A 24,170-nucleotide genomic window follows, 5' to 3' on the forward strand; every position below is an offset into this window, starting at 1 on the left:
TGTTGTTGAAATGGAGTTATAGACATTGTAAAGTACCAAAACCATCTGTGGACTCTCGGTTATTGTTGAAGAGAGCCCGATAGGGAATCTTGATACTGTCCTTTTGAGCGTTACTAAATAGCTTGAAAATGTCAGCCTGATTTGTAAAGTGGCAATTTAACCATCAAGAGGGTGGATTACTGCACTAGCAATAAGGTTTCTGTGTGTGGAATTTTTCCTGAGTGCCTGGAAGTGGGCGGTCTTGACATTTTTATATTAGTAAAGCACTGAAGGGAGAGCAAACAGTGACTCTGGTGTTGTGAAAGTGATTTTTTTAAAAAATAGCAACGTAGACATTGCTGACATTTGAAAAGTAATTAAACTGAGGAGCAGGTAAACTGTTGTTTCTTCTGCAAAGGAATATTAAAGTCTTCATTGGTGCATCTGACGTCAGGATCACAATAAACCCAGTGCCACTTCAGGAAACATTCATTTCCGAGTTTTAGTGATTAGAAACTGATTCACGGAAGAGGATAAAGGACTTGATGTTTGTTTGTTTGTTTTAAAGTCCTTCTACAAAGAACTTTATTGGGCAAAGTTTTGTTGAGGCGGAAAGCTGAGAGGATCTTTTGATCAGCACCATCCTTCCATTAGGCAAAAGAAAAGAGAGTGTCATTTTACAGGGAAAGCACAATAGGTTACTTCCATAGATTAATTTGGTGCAGGTAGTACACAGAATTAAATATATACAGTTTTAATGAGTTGGAGGGTAGTAGAGAATTTGTTGGAGAGATTATGATGTTCTGAAAAGCAGCTTCAGAGCTTCGAGCATAAATAGAAACATAAGCAATATATTTTGCGAACATTTTAAACTTCTTTGCCTTGATCTAGCTTTAGGTATTGTGTGGGACTGGTAGTGTGTGTGAGGGTGTATGTTGCCGTGTCCTTGAGTTTCCATGAACAGTTGGCAATGCAGACAGAAATGCTCATTTATACATATAATGAACACAGGTTTACGGGCCCTTCTGTTGTAGGTGCACCTGGAAGCCCACATGTGTGTGCAAATCTCCCTGGACTGATAGAACACCTTACACTCAATTCTTTGTATATGCATCATACCACAGCCAAATTTGTGATTTTAAATCACGTCATTTATTATTTCCATTGATACGTGCTGCTTACTATAAAAATCAGAGAGCGCAAAGCAATTTAGAGGTGTGAGACAAAGACCACGTTTATCCTCCTCAAAGGGCCAGGAGTGCAGACCTGCCAGGTCTCTTCTGTGAGGGGATTCCACGGAGCCACCACTTAAAAGTCACCTCTTGAAGACAATAGTTTTATCTGCCTCAGTGCAGGGGCTTGTAATCCTCAATGCTTGAATTGCTATTTTTTTGGGGGGGGTGGTTTAAAGGGAGACAGCAGCTCATATGGGAGAGATTGTCCTTGAATTGTCACAGGCTCAGGGGTTTGAAGGTAAAAGAGACAAATTAAATTTAGCTTGAAATCCTCTAGAAGCCATAATAACTTTCACAGAATCAATTTAAAATGTTGCCTGCATCCCTGGACAGCAACTGAGTCAATCACATTCTGGTTTAGTTGAAGTTTACAGACTGTCGTCAAGGGCAGGTCCACACAGAGCACATTAAAGCAGTCCAGCTGACGTTACCAGAAACTTGAGCATGCTGGGAAGACCCTTATAATCCAGAAAGGGGTGTGGGGCTGGAGCACCCACTGAAGCGGGTGAAAATTTCTGGGCAGAAAAAGGAGGAAAGGAAAACAAAAAGCAATATCTCCTAAAAAATACAAAACCCTCATTTCTGATCAGAGATTCTGCCTGAAAATCTAGGAGCACAGATGCATCTGGGAACCACACTTAAGCTACAAACCCTAACCTCTGAAAAAGTGGGTGAGGCAGGCAGACAGCAACCTCTAACGCAGATCCACTTCCTGAGTCTCTCGGCTTCCCACCATTAGCAGCTCCTTGCGTGGACTGAGTTGCGTTTGTTCACCCTCCTCCCGTTTCCAGACATACCTAGCTGTAGCACTTATATCTGATGGAAAAGAAGTAGAAATGAATATTGATGCTCCACCCCCCCCCCAAATCTGGGTAAAGAGCACGAAGGATAGGAAGGTGAGTTTGTGGGCCAAGTTCAAGAGCTAATGAAAATAGTCGTGTAAATTCTTCCTCATCTACTCAGTTTTCAGCCCAACCCACAAAGCTTTTAAAAAGTCCTGGCCCAGTAAAAGCTGGAGTCTTGTGGTCAGATGACAGCCAGCTACTGAAATACTTAAATTTATTCTGCTTGAAAGGTGATTTTAAGCTGCTGCTGCTGCTAAGTGTTCTGTGCGGTCAGTTCTCATAGTGTTTCCCCAGGATTTGGGGGGTGGGGGGGGAATTAATGATTCATTTCTTATTCTGCCTGAAGAACTTGTAACTCTGTCTTCTGCCCGTCTACCTGCTGTTTCAATAATGCTGAAGAAATGGTTAAAATACGATGTGAACTGGATTGTTTGGCATCCTTTGGTAATATTCCACTAGAGCAAGTGGATATGAAAATATTTTCTGTTGCCATTGTTGAATATTTAGGCATCTTCCATGTGTGTCATGTAGGTTTTTACTTTTAGGGAAGGGATATTTGTTCACTCCATATGAAATAACTCTTCTGCTAAAACATTTTGTTGTTCCTGGTAACATATCACATACAGTTTTTGGTATGACAGGTAGATTTATATAGCATATGGTTCTGTTTTATACCCTCAGTTATCCTGGTTAATAGCCCCTGAATTAATTTCTTCTTTTTATGTTCAAGAGCTGTCAGCTCTCACTTTCTTAAATCATGGGTGTGTGATCAGGTAAATGCAAATGGGTGACCCTTTTTGACGGGGTGCACTTTACAATGACCTGCAAATAATCCAAGCACTTGGGAATTCCTGGTTTATGTGGTCTGGAGAGAATGACTGAAGCTTGATTCTCTGTGTGTCATTTGCACTTCTAAAAACTGAAAAATATATTTTTGGAAATGGCCAACACAGGGTGCAGTGTGTTTTTAAGTTCCCCAGCTCTGTATTGTATTTTTTTTGGTGTTTGCTGCTGGTTGTCAGAGATAGAAGGCACCACTGATTGTTTTGCAGTTTCAAATTGAACGTCCTATCACAATAAGATGATGAATACCTTTTTATCCACAACAGAAGGGCCAGTTCAGATATTACGATTTGTTCTCACACAGGTTGCCCCGATTGCTTCAGAAAACATTCTCATATGCAGAGATGGAAGGTGTTAATCAGTGTTTCCTGTTGACAGTGGGAAATGTTGCTTTAATTGTGGAGGTTGCTGACAACCAACTAACGGTGGTCTCCATAAACGAGAACTGTAATGTTTGAACTGGCCTTGAGGTGAGACTGGAGCTCTGAGAAGAGGTAGCAGACCACTTGGGTAGTGAACTTGTAGTTAACACCTCCTTTCCTTCCCTGAATACAAAGGGAAGCCAGGCACAGCCTAGAATTATTTCAGTGCATTACAAGGCGAGTAATATTTTAGCTTTTTGAATAGGAAAAAAAAATCCTTTCTGAGCATTTCTGTAATAGAATATTTTTTCCTGCTGACTGCTGAAAATGTCCAGTAATGGAGAATGGTTTTATAATGTATTTTAAGATTCTGTCAACTTGTAACCCATCTTGGTATATTTCTATTCTATTTCTATTCAAACTCAGCAGGACAGTTAAAATCCACAGGACAGCATATTTCTATTGTTGCTACAGGGATTGGAACTGAACCCATGGTGGCAATTTGGGTAATTTTTAAAAGGAAAAAAAATGTTTGGGAAAGTAGTGAATTGGTAAGGGAGAGAGAGAGAATGCAACCTTCAGATTGTTAAAAAAAAACACAACAAATTTTGTTTTTGAAAAGGCCCCACCTGTTGAATGAAAGCACTATTTAAGACTGACCTATTCATTTCAGCCTCCTTTACAGAAGATTTGCATATAGGTGTTAAGTAATTCATGCATAGAACCGTGCCATAGGTGTCCATATTCACCGAGAGATAGTTTTCTAGTAAATTGTAAATATTCTATATGTTTTAAAGCAGATAGTTTCCTTGACATGCAGTACTTTATAGGTGAATTGCTCCACTGCCTAACAGAGCTTGAATTGCGTATAAAAGACTTTGCCCGCTTTACAGAGGCCTATGACAAAAATAATCCTGTCCATGTTAGTCTTTGCATGCTCATTTTGTATGTTATTAATCAAAGCTTCTTCTTTTTCTGCCTATGCATTGGCCTTCTAGATAGGAAACTTGCTTCCCTATTTGTCCTCATTCAGGTTTCTGGGGGGCAAGGACTAAAAGATTTTTAAAAGCTGAAATTTAAGCAATGCCTCTAGAAGCAAGGCTGCTGAGCACTTTTTTGTTTTTGTAAAAGAAACACTTCCTGGCATTCCTAGTTTTTAAACATAAGAGATTTGTGTAGAAGAGAGATTTGTGTAGAGTGCAACGAGTGTGTGCTTCCTGTTGCCGTGGCCCTCATGACGCCCCAGACTCGGGAAAAGAGCCAGCCGTTGAACATTAGATTAAAAGCTTTAGCAAACTTTCCGAAGTGTGTTCAGGCAAAAGTTGTGCTTTTCTTTTTTTGGTAGGACTTCTATCACTTAGCTTGGGTATTTGAGATAAATCTTGGTAGTTTAAGGGGTTATATTTTACATTCTTGGGTTAATTTTATTATATATTTAATATATTGATAGTTGTAAAATCGTTTGTACATAGTTCCAGGTATTGTCATGCAACCCTCGCGGTGAGGCTGTACTATAAGGGAAGCACAGAGTTCTACAAAGAGGTTTGCATACACTCAATGCTGCTTATTCCTATGTTCTTGGAGCCACAAGCAACTATATACTCCCATGCTCTCCCCCCGGGCGTCTCTTTGAAAGAGCTGTGCAGAAATCCTTCAGTTATATAACAGCAATGTGGATGGCTTGACGCTATAGCTTCGGAAGCCTTTGCCTAGGATTTCCTAGGACCACCTAAAAAAAACTTTCCAAGTCAGTTCCCTAAAGTTCTTTTGATTATAAGAAAAGCATAAACATTGATTTTTTAAATACATATATATATATATACACACACACACACACGCAGAGAGAGAAAAATATTAATGCCTTTAATAAAAACGGATAGTGTGATAACACAACAAGACACTTAAATATACTTGTAACGTGCTTGGAGTAGTTCAATCTTTGCTGCGGCTGTAAAATATTTCTATCCAAGAAGCAGCAGATTGATCTCTTAATGATTCTTTCTACAGCCTGTTCGTTCATTACATCTGTGTCCGTGTGAGGCAGTCCACCTTATTCGTTATTAGAAAGATTTGGGGGCTTTATTTGGTTAATCTGTTGGGGTTTTTTTGCAGGCACCCTACTCTTAAAAAAGCAAAAGGCCACACATTTACAGGTTGCACAAATTTACTTTTATAGTACATCCATCATTTAGGATAGTCTTGACTTTAACAGTGCTTTGGAACAAGGTTTTTTTTTAAAACCGAATATCCACTGGAGTACAGCAGTCCATTCCATTCTTCCTAATACCTCACTTGGAGAAAAAGGAAGCACAGTTGTAAAGTAATCTGAATCATTCTAGTTGCAAACACATACAAATTTATTGACTTTTAAGTGTTCTGAGGCAGCTGTGTTGCCTTCCAGAATGAGCAGGGGTGTGACTGACGACCTTTATTTTTGCGTGTTCATGGTGCTGTTGAAAATGTGTGTTGATTAATACATCTTAATATATTTGCCACAGTCTAGAGAGGGGGCTCTACATGTTCAGTGAGGCTTTAGACATGTTCATTGGACAGCAACCTCACTGCCACATCAACAGCAAATTACTTTTTCAGGTTTTGAAATTAGCGTGCAATCTGCATGTGGGTTCTTCTTTTTAAAAAAATATTGTTTTAATTATCGCTGACATGAAAAGCCCTTGGGAATACCTAAAATACTTTTCCAGATTGTGGCCAGAAACTTCAAAGAGAAAAATTTATAAAGTATAATTTGTATTGAATGTTTATAGAGCCTATTTTTCCATCCAGGCAACAAGTCTAAAGACCAAGAGAAACGCATGATGCATTACTGGTGCGTCCCAACAGTTTTCAATGTTTTTGCCAATGATGTACAGTTCTATGGTTGGAGTTGCTGTGGTTGCATTACATGACACACAAAACTGTCCTCTACCTCATGTGATACAAAACAGATATTTTCTATGATTTTAGTAAAATACAAGATGCATTTATCTGGTCACTTAGTTTACAAATTTTTGAATTCTATTTATTGAAACATGACATACTGTGCTCTTAGCTTATACCTCAATTGTATTTTGTGCAGTTTTCCATTTTTCATGCGTTGTAAATATCCTGTATAGATTGTGGATCCACATACAAATAAACAATTCTAATGGCAGACCTTCTCACCCTTTTCTGCTTGGTGTGTGTAGGCGGTGAATTGAATGTTGGTTCCAGGCATTTGATAATGCTAATTTTTGTGTAGTGGCTGTGTACCATTCACTCTAGCTTTCACAATGGCCTGAATCAGCAGACCAGTAAGGCTGGAGGCAGGTAAGAACTGGCCTGAGAGAGGCATTGCTTTTACCAATTTTATGCACATCTTTTGTCCCACTTTCACCTTTGGTCCAGCAAGTTCCACAGGTTATTTTAAGCAATGCAATACACTACAAAACCTATTTATCAGAGTCAAAGGTAGGATGCGTACACACCATGAGTCATAATTCATCTTTCAATCCTTCCTCCGTTATCTGGACCCTGGTCTTTTTTCCAGCCTCATCCAAGCATAATTTCCCTTCCCAGTGCTGTAAAATCTGGTTCCTTTTCAATAGTGCCTTTCAAGGATCAAAGTAATACACAGACACACTTCTGAGGCTATATAGGTGCTTCAAAATTCAGATCTCTTCCCTGGCTTCCAAAATGAAGCTATATTCAGGTGGCTAGCCATGTTGGTCTGAAGCAACAGAACAAAGTCTGAGTCCAGTGGCACCTTTAAGACCAACAAAGTTTAATTCCGGGTATAAGCTTTCGTGTGCAGGCATACTTCTTCAGGTATTTCATCAGATCTGACGAAGTGCACATGCACACAAAAGGTTATACCCAGAATTAAACTTTGTTGGTCTTAAAGGTGCCACTGGACTCAGACATTGTTCTATTATGAATCTATGACAGTGGCCACTGTGTAAAAAGCTCTGCCTGGACCTGGTTGTGCATTTTTACAAATAAATCTATAGTCCCTCCCAAAACACCTCTCACTTAGTCTCCATCCTGTTTAAATATGTGGAAAGTAACCCGCCAAACAGGCTTCAGCTGCTCTGAACAATCCAATGTCCAAATGAAAAATTCAGACTGTTGGTGGTGACTGATGAGCAGAATGTGAGCTGAACTATTATTGTATGCTTACAGGATTTATAGCTCTGACATGGATAGCCCAGGCTAGTTCGATCTCATCAGGTCTTGGAAGCTAAGCAGGGTCGGCCCTGGCTAGTATTTCAGTGAGACACCTCCAAGGGAATACCAGGGTCTCTACACAGAGACAGGCAGTGGCAAACCAACTCAGAAGCCTCTTGCCTTGAAAACCCTACAGGGTCGCCATAAAGTCAGCTGTGACTTAACTGCACTTTACACACAGAGACAACATTTATACTCTGCCCTTTCTGCTGTCATCAAGGCCACCAAGGTGGCTATCAAAGCATACATAATAAAAATGTCTTAAAAACCAAATGAAACCACATTGTTAAAACCAAGCTTAAAACACACACAAAAAATTAAATTGACAAGACGGAGCGGGAAGGAGGGAAAACCAGAAGATACAAAAGTCTTCACCTGCTGGCAGAAGGGGACAGGCAAGTCTCTCTGGAGACAAAGAGTTTCCCGAGTTTGGGTGCCATGGCTGAGGGACCTCTCCCAGGTTGCCACCTGCCTAATCTCAGAAGGTCAAACCAAAACAAAAAACTGGCTGATTTCGCACTAGAGCTGCCTTGATGTTGCGCCACCGTTTGCCCCGATACTATTGGTCAATTTCACACCCGAAGCCACGGGGCTGCAATTGACCCGCGGCTTCGCCCGATTTCCTCCACAGTTTCGTGATCCTCAAAAAACAGGATCACGAAACTGCGGGGGAAATTGGGCGAAGCCGCGAGTCAAAATGCAGCCCCGCAGCTTCGGGTGTGAAATTGACTAATAGTAGCGGTGCAAACGGCGGCGCAACATCGAGGCAGCTCTAATGTGAAATCAGCCTGTATGTAATATAAATCATGCAACAATTACTAATGAAACTGTAATATTTGTATCAAAAGAGTGTAATTGGAATGAGACAACATTCACTACAAAGAAGCCCCTATCTACCCACACACTTTTTGGAACAATATCTGCCTACAAAAATAAAATTATTCACAAAGAAATAACTTATCAGTGATGGTTGCAGGGGTCATTTCAGGGGGGAACGCAGTTCCCCCGGGTGAGGCGCAGGGGGGCGGGGCACATGACGAAGCCCCGCCCCCTGCTTCCGGCCCTCATTCAGCCAGGAGGAGGCAGGAGAAAAGGGAGGGTAAGTTGCTTCCTCCCCGCCTCTCCCCACCCCTGCCTGGGGCCAGGGAGGGCCTTGGCGGGGCTTCCTCGCACTCCCGCTGGCCTTGCAGGTCCACCGCCGGCCCCCTGATGTCAGGGGGTGTGGCATATGCTAATGAGTTATGCTAATGAGTCCCCCTAGCTCTTTTTCTACGAAATGACCCCTGGATGGTTGTATGATAGAACCTATAATCCCATATTAAAGTGTCTCTTGTAATCTCATATTGACTCCATAGCCGTCCAAAGTCAAATGTCGGCTATGGAGTCAACATGAGATTACAAGAGACTCCTTAATATAGGATTATAGGTTCTTCTTTTGAAAAAGCACCAGCGATACGCAGGAACCCTTTAGCTAGCAAACATGTGAAGCACCACTGATGAAACCTGCCTTCCATGCTCAACATTGATAGGACCTGATTCTTTGTAAAGAATTTAAAGGAGGATTACTTTTGAACTTTTTCCTGCTTTGGAAACATTTGTGGAATTTCTATCATGCAAGCATCACTAATAACTTCTTTCTTTGTGAATAATTGTATTTCTGTATGGATACTGTTCCAAAAAGTGTGTGGGTAGATAGGGGCTTCTTTGTAGTGAATGTTGATTGTTTCATTCCAATTACACTCTTTCGATACAAATGTTACAGTTTCATTAGTAATTGTGTGATTTATATTACACATTTTTTGTTTTGGTTTGATTCTTTACCGTGTATCTCCTTTTTTGGTAATCTCAAAAGGTGGCGGAACCCAAAGCAGGTCCTCAGAAGACGTCCATAGTGTAGGGTTGCCAACACAAGGAGGAGACTCAAGAAGTGTATGTGGAGGGGTTCGTTGGTGATGTAAATGACATTGCCAGTGATGCACCAATGTCACTTCTGGTTGCACGGTGAGTAGCATCAGTGTGTTCGGATGCTGCTCCTCTCTCCCTTATTTTTCTCCTGCTGCCCAGCTAAGCAGTGGTGGGAAGGGCCCACTGGGGGTGGGAGGGATCCTCTGAACCCAATGGGGACCTGGCAACCCTACCATGGCAGTTGGGTAGGTATGTAGGAAGAAGGATGTCCTTCAGGTATGCTGGTCCCAAGCCATGTAGGGCTTTGAAGGTCAACGCCAGCACCTTGAGTTGTGCCCAGAGGCAAAATGAAAGCTAGCATAGATAGGCCAAGATTGGCATGACCTCCTCTAGTCAGCATCCTTCCTGCTGCAATTCTGCACCAATTGAAGTTTCCAAATACTTTTCAAGGGCAGCCCTACATAGAGTCCATTGCAGTAATCTAGTCTAGATGTAACCGCGGCATGAAACACACTGGCCAGATCTAGTTGGGTGCTCAAGCACCCCTATTTTAATAATGGTTTGTCCCAGTTTTGAAAAAAAAAAAAACTGCTTTCACTGGCACCAAGCCTTACCTGATTACTAACAAACTTGTGTACTACAAAGCCAAATTCTGAATTGTTGTATCAAGGAAATGAGGAGTTGTGGACACTACAACACTAGGGCAGCAGTATCCAGCCGGTGGACACTTGGAATTTTGAGAAAGAGCTGTGGGCACCTCTCAAAACGGTCGCCATGGGGGCATACCTCTTGCAAAATCAATCCAAGCTGCAATAAGCAAGAATGCTTCCCTGTCCTGCATCTCTAAACCCTTTTTCCTTTTCCCCCAAGGAGAACCAAACACACCTTACTTTAGAAGGTGAGTCCCACTGCAATTCTGTATGCTGTGTTTGTGTTTGGCAACCAGATACTTTAGTACTTATGCACAGTTGCCCTCAAATTACCTCCCTGAAAGCCCAATGGGGAAAAAAACCCTCACTCCTATAACAGGCCAAGAACAAGAGGAAAGCCAACAAGCTCTACACTTCGGCTTTCTCAGAGTGGGAGGAGCCTGCACGAGGCCTGAGGCCTGTCCCCCCCAGGAAATGAATGACCACCTGAGCTAGGGTTGCCAAGTTGTCGCAGTCGCTGCAGCAGGGGACTCCCGGGCGGCGACTGGAGCGCGCGGGGCCACGACCGTCGGAGGGAAAACCATAGAGTTTTCTCTCCGATGGTCGTGGCCCTGCCCCCAGCGTGCTCGGCATCCTAACGTCACTTCCTGGTGATGCACACGTCAGGGCGGGGTTCCCCCCAGGACCCGATCCGCCGCCGGCGGGAAACGGGCCTCTGGGGCGGGGTTTTCCCCACCCCCCGGGGGGACTTGGCAGCCCTAACCTGAGCCCATGTAATAAGTTGAATAAATTGGGATGCTGAGGTCACGGAGGCAAAGAACGTTCATCACTCTTCCCCTCAGAAGGACCAGAAGCTAGAAACTCCTTTCTGTACTGTGAGCTGAGAAGCAAGTGGTGGTGGGTGGGTGCGGTGGAGAAGGAGGGGATGGAATTAGAACCCCAGACGGCTTCTGTAAGGCCTTGTTGCTTAGCCGGTGCCTCACCTCTTCCTTGCAGGTAACCCTTTTAAGCCAGGCCTGGCCTGACCCAGAGGCCTGAGTCAAAGGACCACAACCAAAGTGCTCTTGGCCTTCCATTTGGCCTGAGGTAGAGTTGCCAGTTCTGGTTTAGGAGATTCCTGGTCATCTGGGAATTGTTCCTCAGGAGGGTGGAGGGTGGGGAGGCGAGGAGTTTAGCAGGGATGTGATTCCATTAGGGTTGCCTCTGCCAGGAGCCCCCAACCCCTGCCACCGCTTGGTAGGCTGGGGGTGGTGGTGGTGGTAAAATTCCGGTGACCCCGGAAGCAACACCACACCTCTTTAGGATTCAGTGGGAATGCAGCTGAATCTTAAAGTACTGTGGCATCACTTCTGGGTTTGCCCAGGAAATGATGTCACGCTGCTGAAGCATCCATGCCCCCTCCCCATGTTCCCACTCCTCCAGTCTCCCACCAGATGGCAACCCTAGATGCCACAGAGTCCAATCTCCAAAGCTGCTGTTTCCTTCTGGGGAACTGATCCTAGGAGTCCGGAGATCAAATGTAATTCTTGGAAACCTCCAGGGTCTCCCTGGATGATGGCAATGACAGCATGAGTGTTGTAGCCTGTAGCTGGGAGGAAAGTCTTCCGGCAGACAGGAAAAGAAGACCTTTTTTTTTTTTCCTGGTTTATTTGTTTTGAATATTTATACCTGACTTTTCTCTCAGATGGGGACCTCAAGTGGCTTACATTTATCTTCCTGTCCTCCGTTTCATCCTCACAACAACCCTGTGAGGTAGGCTAGGCTGGGAGTGTGAAACTGGCCCAAAGTCACCCAGCAAGCTTCCATGGCAGTGTGGGGATCTGAACCTGAGTCTCCTGGATCCTAATTTGTCAATCTGGCCACTAGACCACACTCGCTCTTTATATTTCTTGGTGGGTATTTGTGTGTGTGCGTGCGTGCGTGCATGTGTGTATGTGCTTATTTATTTATTTATTTATTGCTTGCATGTCTGGAAGTCATGGCGACTTCTGGCAACCCCTACTGGGGGCTTGGATGTTTTTTCAGAGAGGTAGCTTGATAGCCTGCCTCTGCATCCTGAGCCCTGGTATTCCTTGGAGGTCTCCCTTCCAATTACTTGCCAGGGTCGGCCCTGCTTAACTTCTGAGATCTGATGAGATCGGGCTTGCCCTGGGCTATCCAGGTCAGGGCTGGCTCTTTATTTTTTAACGTTATAATTTTGTTTTGTATGTTGCTTTGGGTCACAGCTGGAGAGAAAAGCAGCATAAAAATGCTTACATGAATTTCAAAAATGACACCACACCGCCGAGGGAGTGGGACCAAGCGAGGTGAGGTAGCAGGCAAGTGAGGTAGCAGGCAGATGTACACTGAGAGACATAGTGGCAAACAGGCAGGGCAAAAAAGCGAGTAGGAATGGAGTAGGAGCGCAGCCGGGTACCCAGTGAGGATCACCCAGGAAATTTACTTTCTACTTCTCCTTTTCCCCTTCCCTGACACTTGTGTACTGCTCCACACTTGTCAGGGCCAGTCAGTGGGGAGGTAGGGATTAGAAACCGAGAACCAGTGTGGTGTAGTCATGGCTAAGAGTGTCGGGCGAGAATCTGGGAGGCCCAGGTTCGAATCCCTACTCTCCCATGGAAACTTGCTGGGTGGCCTTGACCCAGTGAGACATTCTCAGCCTAGCCTACCTCACAGGGAGGTTGTGAGAGTAAAATGGAGGAGAATAGAACGATAGAAGCCGTTCGGGGTCCTCCTATTGGGGAGAAAGGTGTGTCGATAAAGGAAATGAATAATAAAGTGGAACACATCACAAGGCACCATTTGGTCATCATGCTGAGGATAGCTACCCTCAAGATGCTGATTCATACTTGCATTTCCCACCCATTGCTCGAGGGCTGCAGCATTTCATGTATGTGTGTGAACGAGCCATCACAGATCATGTATCCAAGATGCAACATTTGTAACATGTACTTTGTTTCTAGATTGCCTTTCTCCTCAATGGGGTCCCAAGCACAGTGCTCCTCAGGGGAATCAGTTCACACATAGGGTTGCTAACCTCCAGGCAGGGCCTGGAGATCTCCCAGAATTACAGTGGATATCCAGACTACAGAGATCAGGTTCCCAGGGGAAAATGGCTGCTCAGGAGGGTGGATACTAATGGCATTATACCCCACTGTGGTCCCTGAGAGCCAGTTTGGTGTAGTCGTTAGGAGCGCGGACTCTAATCTGGGAGAACTGGGTTTGATTCCCCACTCCTCCACATGCAGCTGCTGCTGTGACCTTGGGTCAGTCACAAGTTCTCTCAGAGCTGTTCTCTCATGAGCAGCTCTTAAATAAAAGAGCTCTCTCAGCCCCACCTACCTCACATGGTGTCTGTTGTGGGGAGGGGAAGGGAAAGGAAATTGTAAGCCGCTCTGAGACTCCGAGTAAAGTATAATTGGGTATAAATCCAATCTCCCTCCTCCTCCTCCTCCTCCTCCTCCTCCTTTTTCTAGACTACCCACTCTAGGCTGCAACTCCAACCCTAGGTTGTGTGAACTCTCTCTACGTATGGGCAGGCACTGAAATTGCTCTCAGGAGTCATGCAGCTTTAAGCCTTTAGTGGTACCTCTGGAGTGCAGTGCTAAGACAATTCCACTAGTGGTCACTGCAGGCATGCTTTATAATGCTGAAAGAAACCCAAACTTCAATATGTTTTTTTAAAAAAACACAAAACTATTAGACTTTTGATCTAGATACTGTTCCGTTTCTTTGTCATACAGGCAACTGGACACAGAGAGAGGCTTACTTTCTGTGTTTGACATTAAGGCCCAGTGTCTTGTTCCTGCAGTTTTAAAAACCAAAGTAAGTGTGAACCAGACACATTAAAATAACATGAATTTTTAAGAAGTCATGCTGGGGATTTTGAATTTCAATCCCAAAGCTAAATGTGTTGCTTACCCACTATGGGTGGCAGCATTTGGAGAGTTCAGTAGTGTGAGGTTATAGTTTTTATTCAAATATACACACACAAGCACACCTCCAATGCTCTTTTGAGTGGCATGGGGGGGGTCTTCAATGTATAATTTTTTTTTGCTGTCAAGCCATAGCCATACGTTGGCAACCCCAAAGGGTTTTTTCCAAGGCAGGAGAAGTTCAGAGGTGGTTTGCCATGGCTGACCTCAGCATAGCGACCTTGGTATTTCTTGGTGGGCTCCCATCCAAACACTGAACAGGGCTGACCCTGCTTCGCTTCTGAGATCGGGCTAACCTGGGCTATCAATGCATAATAGCCTGCTCTAAGTGCCAGAATGTTGAATTTGGACTCGAATGTGGAAATGTAGGAACTGGGAGAGAGCCAGCTCAACTGAAAGCTGAACCCCTGTGAGATTCTTTGCACCAGTTTTCTAAGGGCTGGTTATAGCTGATGATTCTGTCAGGAGGGAGGTCCTCTGTGCAGAACAGCCCAGTCATTCATGAGGGATGCAGCCAGCAGGAGATAGCCAAGCCTGGATCAGAACATCTGGAAACGACTGCTCAGTACCTGTTATGGATGTATTTTCTTGCTACGGTACTCATAAAAACCACGGCCTCTGAAGCAGTTGCGACATCCGTGAGAGCCAGCATGATGTAGTCGTTAAGAGTGGTGGATTAGGATCTGGGAGACCCAAGTTCGAATCTCTTCTGATGCCATGGAAGTTTGCTGGCTTACCTTGGGCCAGTCACACTCTCTCAGCCTGACCTACCTCATAGGGTTGTTGTGAGAATAAAATGGAGGAGAGGAGAATGATGTAAGCTGCTTTGTGTTTCCATTAGGAAGAATGGTAAAGGTAAGGTAAAGGTTTCCCTTGCTCAAAAGCCAGTCGAATCCGACTCTATGGATGCAGTGCTCATCTCCGTTTCCAAGTTGAAGAGCCAGCACTGTCCAAAGACGTTTCCATGGTCATGTGGCCGGCATGATTAGATGCCGAGGTGCGCAGAACGCTGTTACCGTCCCACCGAAGTGGTACCTATTTATCTACTTGCAATTTCTTGCTTTCGAACTGCTAGGTTGGCAGGAGCTGGGACCAGAGACGGGAGCTCATTCCATCATGTGGCACTCAGGTCTCAAACTGCTGAACTACCGACCTTCCAGTCTGCAGTTCAGCATCTTAACCACTTGAGGCAGGATATAAATAAATAATAAATCGGGAGATGTCACATCCCCAGGAATGACCAGGCTACTCTCCATGGCAGGGTTTACACTTAAACTGTGGTGGAAATAGCCATTAAGTCGCAGCTTCCTGCCTCTGCATTAGCGACCCTGGACTTCCTTGGTGGCCTCTCATCCAAATACTGACCAGAAGAAGAAGAAGAAGAGAAGTGTTTGGATTTATACCCCGCCCTTCACTTGGAGTCTCAGAGCGGCTTACAAACTCCTTTCCCTTCCCCTCCCCACAACAGACACCCTGTGAGGTGGGTGGGGCTGAGAGAACTCTGACACAAACTGCTCTTTTTCAAGGACAGCTGTGCGAGAGCTTGTGACTGACCCAAGGTCACATCAGCAGGTGCAAGTGGAGGAGTGGGGAATCAAACCCGGTTCTCCCAGATTAGAGTCAGCGCACTTAACCACTACACCAAATCAGGGGTCATTTCCTGCGGGAGCGCACAGGAGCGGTGCTCCAGCAGTAAGGAGCCCAGGGGGCAGGCATATGCAACAAGCCCTGCCCCCTGCTCCCAGCAGCCCTCAGTTGGGCCACGAGGAGCAAGAAGCAGCCAAGTAAGTTGCAGAGCCCCCCCCCCCAGCCTGCCTTCAGGTACAAGCTCTCCCTCCGCTGTGAGGACAGATCTGCACGTCCCCCCCAATAGCTAGCAATCCAAAACAGTCCAGTGGAGCCTGAGTAGTGGGTGTTGCCTTCTGACACACTTCCGGTGATGTCAGGGGGTGTGGCATATGCAAATAAGTCATGCAAATAAGTTATGCTAATGAGCTCCTGCACCTCTTTTTCTACGAAATGACCCCGGACCAGGACCAATGCTACTTATCTTCCAAGATCTGATGAGATTGGGCTAACCTGGGCCATCCATCTGAACTTAGCCTTCTTTGGTTACACTTGGATTCTTCTGTTTCTGCAAGGAGCTCAGGGTGAGGCACTCCTCCGCTTCATCTTCTGTGAATTAATGAACTAGACTGAGAGAGTGTGTCAGTGATTCGGGGTCAGCTTCATGGCAGGGCAGGGATATGAGCCCAGATCTTCTCAGCCCAGCATTCTAACCTGCTATACGACGCCTGCGCTCAGTTCTCCAATCTGGAAATGAATGGTGTCAGGGATGTAAAATTCTTTGTCCTACAAGGGACAAATACCCAAATGCTAACTTTTCTGCTATAACCATAGAAATGGGAGTGTGGATACAGTAAGAGAGAGAGGTAGTATCTTTCATAGAACAGTGATGCATAAGATTTGCTCTTTTGGGGTGCGTCACCCTGTGTGATCCTGCTGGTTGTCTTTCGGTTACAAGGACCAGCGTAGTCCCTGTCCCCATGTGACATGTACCTCGTACTCAACCCCTCTGCGAGCGAGAGTTCTTGATAAGAGAACTCTCACTGCTAGGATTTCTACCAATAGTTGCCCCTTTGCTCTCCCACTGTCTCACAGAGGAGTGGCTCAGTGGAATATGCTCCTTAACCCACTACTATTTCTTTTCTCTTTCTCTTAACAAATCATGGCATTGGGTCTTTCCTGTGAGATGCACTCCATCACCTTCTATTTTATTTTAGCATATGTCAATGAGGCTGTGTCCCGGGTTCTGTTGTCTTGGCAGGAATCTATCAGGAGCGGGGTCTTTTCTGTGGTGGCCCCAGAGTTCTGTTATGGTCAAAGTACTTAGGCCAGGGAGTCCGTATCATCCATGCCTGAGAAGACAATCAGTGGCGTGAAACATTCACACACACACCCCCTGGCTTGTTTTTCATTTTCGGATTTTAAATTGGAGAACCACCTTCCCCATCTTGACAGAAAAGTAGTGTATAAATGTATTCAGTGCCAGAAAGAAACTTGGAATAACTAAATTTTGTCCTTCTACACTGCTGAGATTCATTTCAGAGGATAGCCATGTTAGTCTGCAGTAGAGCAGCTAGTTTTGAGTCCAGCAGCACCTTAGAAACTGACAAGATTTTTTTTTGGGGGGGGGATAAGCTTTTGAGAGTCAAAAGCTCGATCAGAAGGGAGCCTTGACCCTTGAAAACTTACTCTCCAAAAATCTTGTTGGCCTCTAAGGTGCTGCTGAACTTGAATCTAGCGGCTGAGATTAAGCTTCTCTGGGAGTTCTGATAGCTTTTAGGCTGGCTCTGCCTCCTTTCTTTTTGAGCCATTAAATACTGCCTTCAGTCCCACAACAGGGCTAACATCTGCCGCAGCTGCAGTTGCAAAGTTAACCTGTTGAGTTTACCGTTTAGAAGACAGCCTTTGCCACGGAACCAGAAAGGAATGAGCTGGCAGCTGCCGATTTTTGTTTCATCCCCTCCGCCTTTTCACTCCCATAGACTAACGTCTCTCATTGTTTAGCTGGAGGATTGTGTTTCTGTGCCTTTTTTTTTTTTTTTAAACCAAGCAAAACTTGGCACTCTCTCTTATACCTCCCGTCGATCTGTGTGGGACTGGGCTCCTCCCAGAGGCTGAACAAACTGGTGAGAGGCATGTCTGTACCACCCGGGACATCAGCACATCTGACTCCAGTCCCCTCTGCTTGCAGCTCAAAGGCAGCCTTTGCTGTTTCATCAGCAAAGCGTTTTAAAAGTTTTTCTCAGCCTCCTCCTCCTCCTCTTCAGTCTCCTCCCCCCCCCTTTTGGGCTACCTGGCCTTCCAGTTGAGGGAGAAAGATGGTTGCTACCTGCTTGCACCTTACTGGATTTGTGGCGAGTTTCGTGGGCTGGATCAGCTTGATCGTGGCCACCTCCACCAACGACTGGGTCGTGACATGTGGCTACACCATCACCACCTGCAGGAAGATGGATGAGCTGGGATCCAAGGGGCTGTGGGCAGACTGTGTCATGGCTACCGGGCTCTACCACTGCAAGCCACTGGTGGACATCCTCATACTACCAGGTATGGAATATTCAGCAACAGTCGGGTGCTGCCCTTCATGGCAGGGTAGCTTTAAGACAATGGCACCATTTCTACTGTTGTTTAGGTTTTATGGATCATCACAGTACACGGGAATGTTTTGTGGAGCAATAGAAGAGGGAGAGAGAGAGAGAGAGAAGTCCTTGCCCCATAGATCTTAGACGAGGGAGAACAACAGAAGGGGTGGAAGAAAGAGAAAGATAGACGTTAATGTGAGCAAATGTGAAATTTATGTGAAATTGGACTTGGGGGTTTCCCTTTGGGGAGAGTCGGGGGTTCAGGCTTCGAGGGTTGATGTTATGTTTGAAGGAAGAGAGTGGTAGCTCTGGGTAGGTTTTTTGGGAAGTGTTCTTGGGATAGGTTTACTTCGATAAGTGCAGTCTCTGACTCACAGATCTGTGCCTAAAAGGTTTGTTGTTGTTGTTGTTGGTGCCATCAAGTTACAGCTGACTTGTGATGACCCCGTAGGGTTTTCAAGGCAAGAGACCTTCAGCGGTGGTTCGCCATTGCCTGCCTCTGCATCGTTAAACAGGAGGCAAGAACCCCAGGAGGGTTCCCTCTAAGCTGTGGAGTCTTGTGAGCAACAATTCTACTTTGTGAGCTGCTGGCATTAAAGTTGTGAGCGAGCGATTTGGCTGCTGCATAAATTAGTCTGCTCTGGAGCCATCCTTCTTGAGCTAGGACAAAAAGGTGTGAGCCGGGGGCTAAAAAACCATGAGCTAGCTCACACTAACTCAGCTTGGAGGGAACACTGACCCTGGCATTCCTTGGAGGTCTGCCATCCAAATACTTGCCAAGTTGGACTCTGCTTAGGTTCCGAGATCTGACTAGATTGGGCTAGCCTGGACTGTGCAAGTCAGGGATGCCTAAAAGGTGCTGGGTCTCAAATGGCGTCCTCTGCCTTGAAAACATTGCTTCTTAATCCCATGCGTTTGGGAGTGGGTCGTGATGGGGAGGGAAGTACACTCTGCCCAGGTGTGGATACTGTTCCTACTTCACTCAGGTGGAGACCTTTGAAACTCAGGGCTGGGATCACATCGTTTATCCCTCTCCTCCATTCCCATTAGATGACATTTATATTCCGCTCTCCGCAATGGGATTCATGGATAATTAATATGTGTATCATTGAGGTGTTAGTCTGAACAGGTAAACATATGAAGCTGCCTTATACTGATTCAAAATATGGGTCCATCTGCTGTTGTGCTGTCTATGCTGACTGGCAGTGCCTCTTCAGGATTTGAGGCAGAAGAAGGTCTTTCTTAACATCTGCTGCGTAAGATTTTACTGGAGATGCCAGGGATTGAACCTGGGCCCTTCTAAAGCCTACGCTGTACCACTAAGCCACGGTGTATCTCTGTGTAGACTTCCCTGATCCAGTTTGGTGTAGTGGTTAAGTGCGCGGACTCTAATCTGGGAGAACAGGGTTTGATTCCCCACTCCTCCACTTTCACCTGGTTGGATGACCTTGGGCAAGCCATAACTCTGGCACAGCTGTCCTTGAAAAAGAGCAGTTTCTGTCGAGTTCTCTCAGCCCCACCTACCTCACAGGGTGTCTGTTGTGGGGAGGGGAAGGGAAAGGAGTTTGTAAGCCGCTCTGAGACACCTTTGGGTAGTGAAGGGCAGGGTATAAATCCAATCTCCTCCTCCTCCTCCTCCTCCTCCTCCTCCTCTTCTTCGTCTTCTTCGTCTTCTTCGTCTTCGTCTTCATCTTCTTCGTCTTCTTCGTCTTCTTCGTCTTCTTCTTCCCACAGTCTGATTTACTGGGCCCTGAGAGATCTGTGATCAGAGGTAGTTTATTTTATTCAGTCAGTCAGGCATTTATTACGGCAACATCATATTCACTTAATTTATACCCCACCTTTCTCCCTGTTCGGGAGGGGACCCAAAGCAGCTTTTATCATTCTCCTCTCGTCTATTTTATCTTCCCAGCCACCCTGCGAGGTATGTTAGGTTGAGCGTGTGCAAGTCCTCCAAGGTCACCCAGCTAGCTTGCATGGCAAGAGTGCGGACTCAAAACTGGGTTTCCCCGACCATAGCCTGACACTGTGCTCACTACTGGACTTCCTGTATGTCCCGGAAAAGTCAGCATATGTGAGCCTCAGTTTACCTTCTATAAAATGGGAACAAGATAACCTCCCTCTTTGGGTTGTTCTGAGGGCTGGCAAGGTAAAAGGATTTTCAAGCAGTGCATGTTAAAAGAAGGAATAAATAGTAACCACATGAGTTGTTGTAGATTTTCCGGGATGTGTGGCCGTGGTCTTGGCATTGTAGAACCTGACATTTCGCCAGTAACTGTGACTGGCATTCTCAAAGGTATAAACACAGAAAGATGGAATACTCTCTGTGTCAAGGTGAGAAGAAAATGGTAGGCAGTAAATTTATATCTACTCCAGAAGGTGGGTAGGGCTGAGTCATTGTCTTGTAGGAGTTCCCCAGGCGATGGACATGCTAATGGAGGAGCTTTCCTGAGGAGATTCTTTTGTTTCCTGAGGAGGTTTCCTGCTTCCTGAGGAGGTTGTTGAAATTCTAATCTTATCTGTAGTGCTATTGTCTGATGTGAAATAACCACATGAGTTCATTCTGACTTTCTTTGCATTTTGAATTCAGGAATCATATTGCAAGGCACTAAATACAAGGCACTCAATAGATACCATACAAATGGAGTATCAAATCTCTGTGATAAAGGTTGATTTATACACACACACACACACACACACACACACAAATCAACCCTTATCAAAGAGATTTGATACTCCATTTGTATGGTATCTATCTGTCTATCTGTCTATTTCTCTATCTGTCTATCTATCAAATCAAAGATATTTGATTTGGTATGGTATTTGATTTGAATGGTATCTATTCTGTTGCATTTTACTGCCTTCTATAATATTACAGATTTTCTCCAGGAAGAAATTTTGCTATTAATGAACATTTAAACCTGGGCTAACAATAATACTTAGCATTTAATAATTATTATTTGTATAGCTGCTAAAACAAAGCTCTGTACAAAACTGAATAGGTTGGCACAGTGCATTTCAAATGCTCAAAGTGTATTTTACATACATTTTCTAAATAGTCCTTATAGATACTCCTACAAGGTAGGCCGGCATTGCTATCTCCCAACTGTAGGTGAAAAAAACACAATGCCAAGTGATTTGTTTTAATTCATGGGTCTTTGGTTGTTTTTTTAATCGGTGAGCAGTAAATGCAAACTCTCCTATTCAGATCAGGGGCGTGCCATTGGATGAATGGGTTTAATCCTTACCCTTGTGCTCTTTTCCTTATCTCAAACAGCCCCAAGTGGAGTTACTATTTGACCCCTGTTGGGGTGGTAGAGGTGAAATACAGATTATTTCCAAGGCCAAGTTCTCTCAAACGTTATTTATTCTTCTATGTATCTGTCTGAGTTTAGGTCAATATCTAGGAGCCTGCTGAGCATCCCTTTTCTGTTTGATGCATTACAAACTGGGACGTAAGCGAGGGCCTTTTCTGTGGTGGCCCCATGTATGTGGAATGCTTTTCTCCAGGAAATCAGCTCATTCCATCCATCTGGATAAGCACCCAAGACCGGTGTTCCCTCTAAGCAGAGTTAGTGTGAGCTAGCTCACGGTTTTTTAGCCTCTGGCTCACACATTTTTGTCTTAGCTCAGGAAGGATGGCTCCAGAGCAAACTAATTTATGCAGCAGCCGAATCCCCTGCTCACAACTTTAATGCCAGTAGCTCGCAAGGTAGAATTTTTGCTCACAAGACTCCATAGCTTAGAGGGAGCATTGCCCAAGACTTGGTTGTTTAGGAAGGCCTTTGAACTTTCTTAACTGTTTCTGTGGGTAGGCTGATTCATTTTTTTATACTTTCCCTTCTCTGTGTGGTTAACATCTGTTGTGATATGGAATAAATAGGATCGCTGTGTTTATAATGGGTTTTTGATTTAACTCTTGTTTAATTGGTTTGCAATGCAATCCTGAAAGAGCTGTACTGGGACTAAGCCCCACTGGATCTGCCTAAGCAGGATTCTAAGTAGAACTATTTCCGGTTGATCTCAGAGTTCTGTGGGCTCAGCAATGTGTTTGGAGCTGATGTGGTCAGTGTACTGGACCAGCAGTCTTGGGTTAAGACCCCCATTCTGCTAAGAAGACTCAGCATAGCCACACACTCTCAGCCTCACTCATCTATTAGGAGGACGAAATGAGGTGGGAAACTCATATGTGACATCCTGAGGCCCTTGGAGGAAAGACAGGCTTGATACATAGATGGCAACTCCAGGCATTTTAAAAAAAGAAACATAAACGTATGATAGACTTTAAAAATAAATAACTAAACCCAGAGGTCATTTCGGGGGGGAACGCGGGGGAATGCAGTTCCCCCGGGTGAGGTACTGGGGGCGGGGCACATGACAAAGCCCCGCCCCCTGCTTCCGGCCGCCCCGCTTCCGGCCCTCATTCAGCCAGGAGGAGGCAGGAGAAGAGGAAGGGTAAGTTGCTGCCTCCCTGCCTCTCCCCACCCCTGCCTGCCTGGGGCCAGGGAGGGCCTTCGCGGGGCTTCCTTGCACTCCCGCCAGCCTTGCAGGTCCACCGCCGGGCCCCTCATGGGGCTCGGCAGTGGAGCTGCAAGGCTGGTGGTGGCGGCCGAGACCGTTGGGGGCGGGGTGTGTGGCCTTATGACACATTTCCAGTGATGTCAGGGGGTGTGGCCTTATGACACACTTCCGGTGATGTCAGGGTGTGTGGCATATGCTAATGAGTTATGCTAATGAGTTCCCCTAGCTCTTTTTCTACAAAATGACCCCTGACTAAACCTGTAAAGCAAATAAGTCTTGAACTGGATGGCCCAGGCTAGCCTGATCTCATCAGATCTTGGAAGCTAAGCAGCATCGGCCCTGGTTAGTTCTTGTATGGGAGTCCTCCAAGGAAGTCCAGGGTTGCTACACCGAGGCAGGTGAAGACAAACCATCCCTGTTCATCTACGTCCTTGAAACTCCACGAGGGGTCCCCATATGTTGGCTGTGACTTGACGACACTTTCCTCCACCACCATCAAAGCAAATAAATGACTACAAATGAAGAATAGCAGCATTTGAGGTGAAAATAACGGAGCAGGAGGAAAGGTTCCAGCATCTTCTCTGTCTTGGTCCTCAGGTTTGTGGCTGTGCACCACCAGGACCCTCCCAGCTCACACTGCTCAAGCTTAACTCACGAAGCTGCCTTAGGCCACTGGTCTCTCAGACTGGCTCTCCAGTGTTTCTAGTGAAAACATTTTGCAGTACCTGCTGCGTAACAATTTTAGCTGGACTTGCCTGGGATTGAACCTGGCGCTTTCTGCAAGCAAAGCAGATGCTCTACCAACGGAGACATGGTGTCTCCTCTAGGAAACATCAGTAATTGAATGATCAGTGCTAGGATAGCTTCAAATGGGTACAAAGGAGCAATTTTGGGGGGGCACAACATACTTTTGACCCTTTTTGTTCAGATAAGTAGAAAAGTGACACATACAAATTTATTCAGTTGGTTTACATATGCTTTGGGAGGCAAGAGTCCACAAAATTGGGGGTTAGGGGGTAGGAAGGACAACCTTTAGCTGACAGAACCAGATCAAGACAGGCTGAGGCCCTACACTATGTCCAGTTTAAAAGGCCCCATAGTGCTACCAAAAACCTGGTAATTTAGTAAGCATTTTTGTATTTAGAGACCTCTCATGATCTGAAGGTCTAAACTGTAGCTCGTTCGGCTTCTGTATAAATTCAGCTCTGTTCGCTATCGTCCTTCCCATCCCTTTTCCTAAGAATGCTGCTTCCCTAAAATCTGAAGGTGTATCTTGTTGAATTGATCCTCAAAGATGTAATACTGATTGCATATTTTAACTGAACCTCCGTGTATGTGTTTGTGTGTGTTTTCTTTGGACATAACTTGTCAGGTTGTCAGTGTTACTTCTTTGTATTTCTTATTTCTTTTGTCAGAATTTGCCCAAGCAGGTTCCCAGACCTGTGTTTGCCAACTTGCTCTAGAGGCTGGCTGGTCTGCCTACACGAGGGTTGCCAATCTCCAGTTGGTGGCTGGAGATCTCCAGGAATTACAACTGCTCTCCAGAAAAC

At 45.2% G+C, this 24,170-nt stretch overlaps 1 protein-coding gene across 1 annotated transcript in view; it reads left to right on the plus strand.

The window, feature by feature from the left end:
- Positions 1-17,728: 17,728 nt before the first annotated feature.
- Positions 17,729-24,170, plus strand: part of CLDN11 (claudin 11) — a 29,520-nt gene continuing 23,078 nt past the window's right edge. The window contains exon 1 of the mRNA XM_015411597.1: positions 17,729-18,064. Coding sequence (XP_015267083.1) covers positions 17,839-18,064 — 226 coding nt within the window. The 5' untranslated portion in view covers positions 17,729-17,838. The remainder of the gene's footprint in view (positions 18,065-24,170) is intronic.

The sequence above is a fragment of the Gekko japonicus genome, unplaced genomic scaffold (assembly GCF_001447785.1).
Source record: "Gekko japonicus isolate JY-2015 unplaced genomic scaffold, Gekko_japonicus_V1.1 scaffold11, whole genome shotgun sequence".
NCBI classification, from domain to species: domain Eukaryota; kingdom Metazoa; phylum Chordata; class Lepidosauria; order Squamata; family Gekkonidae; genus Gekko; species Gekko japonicus.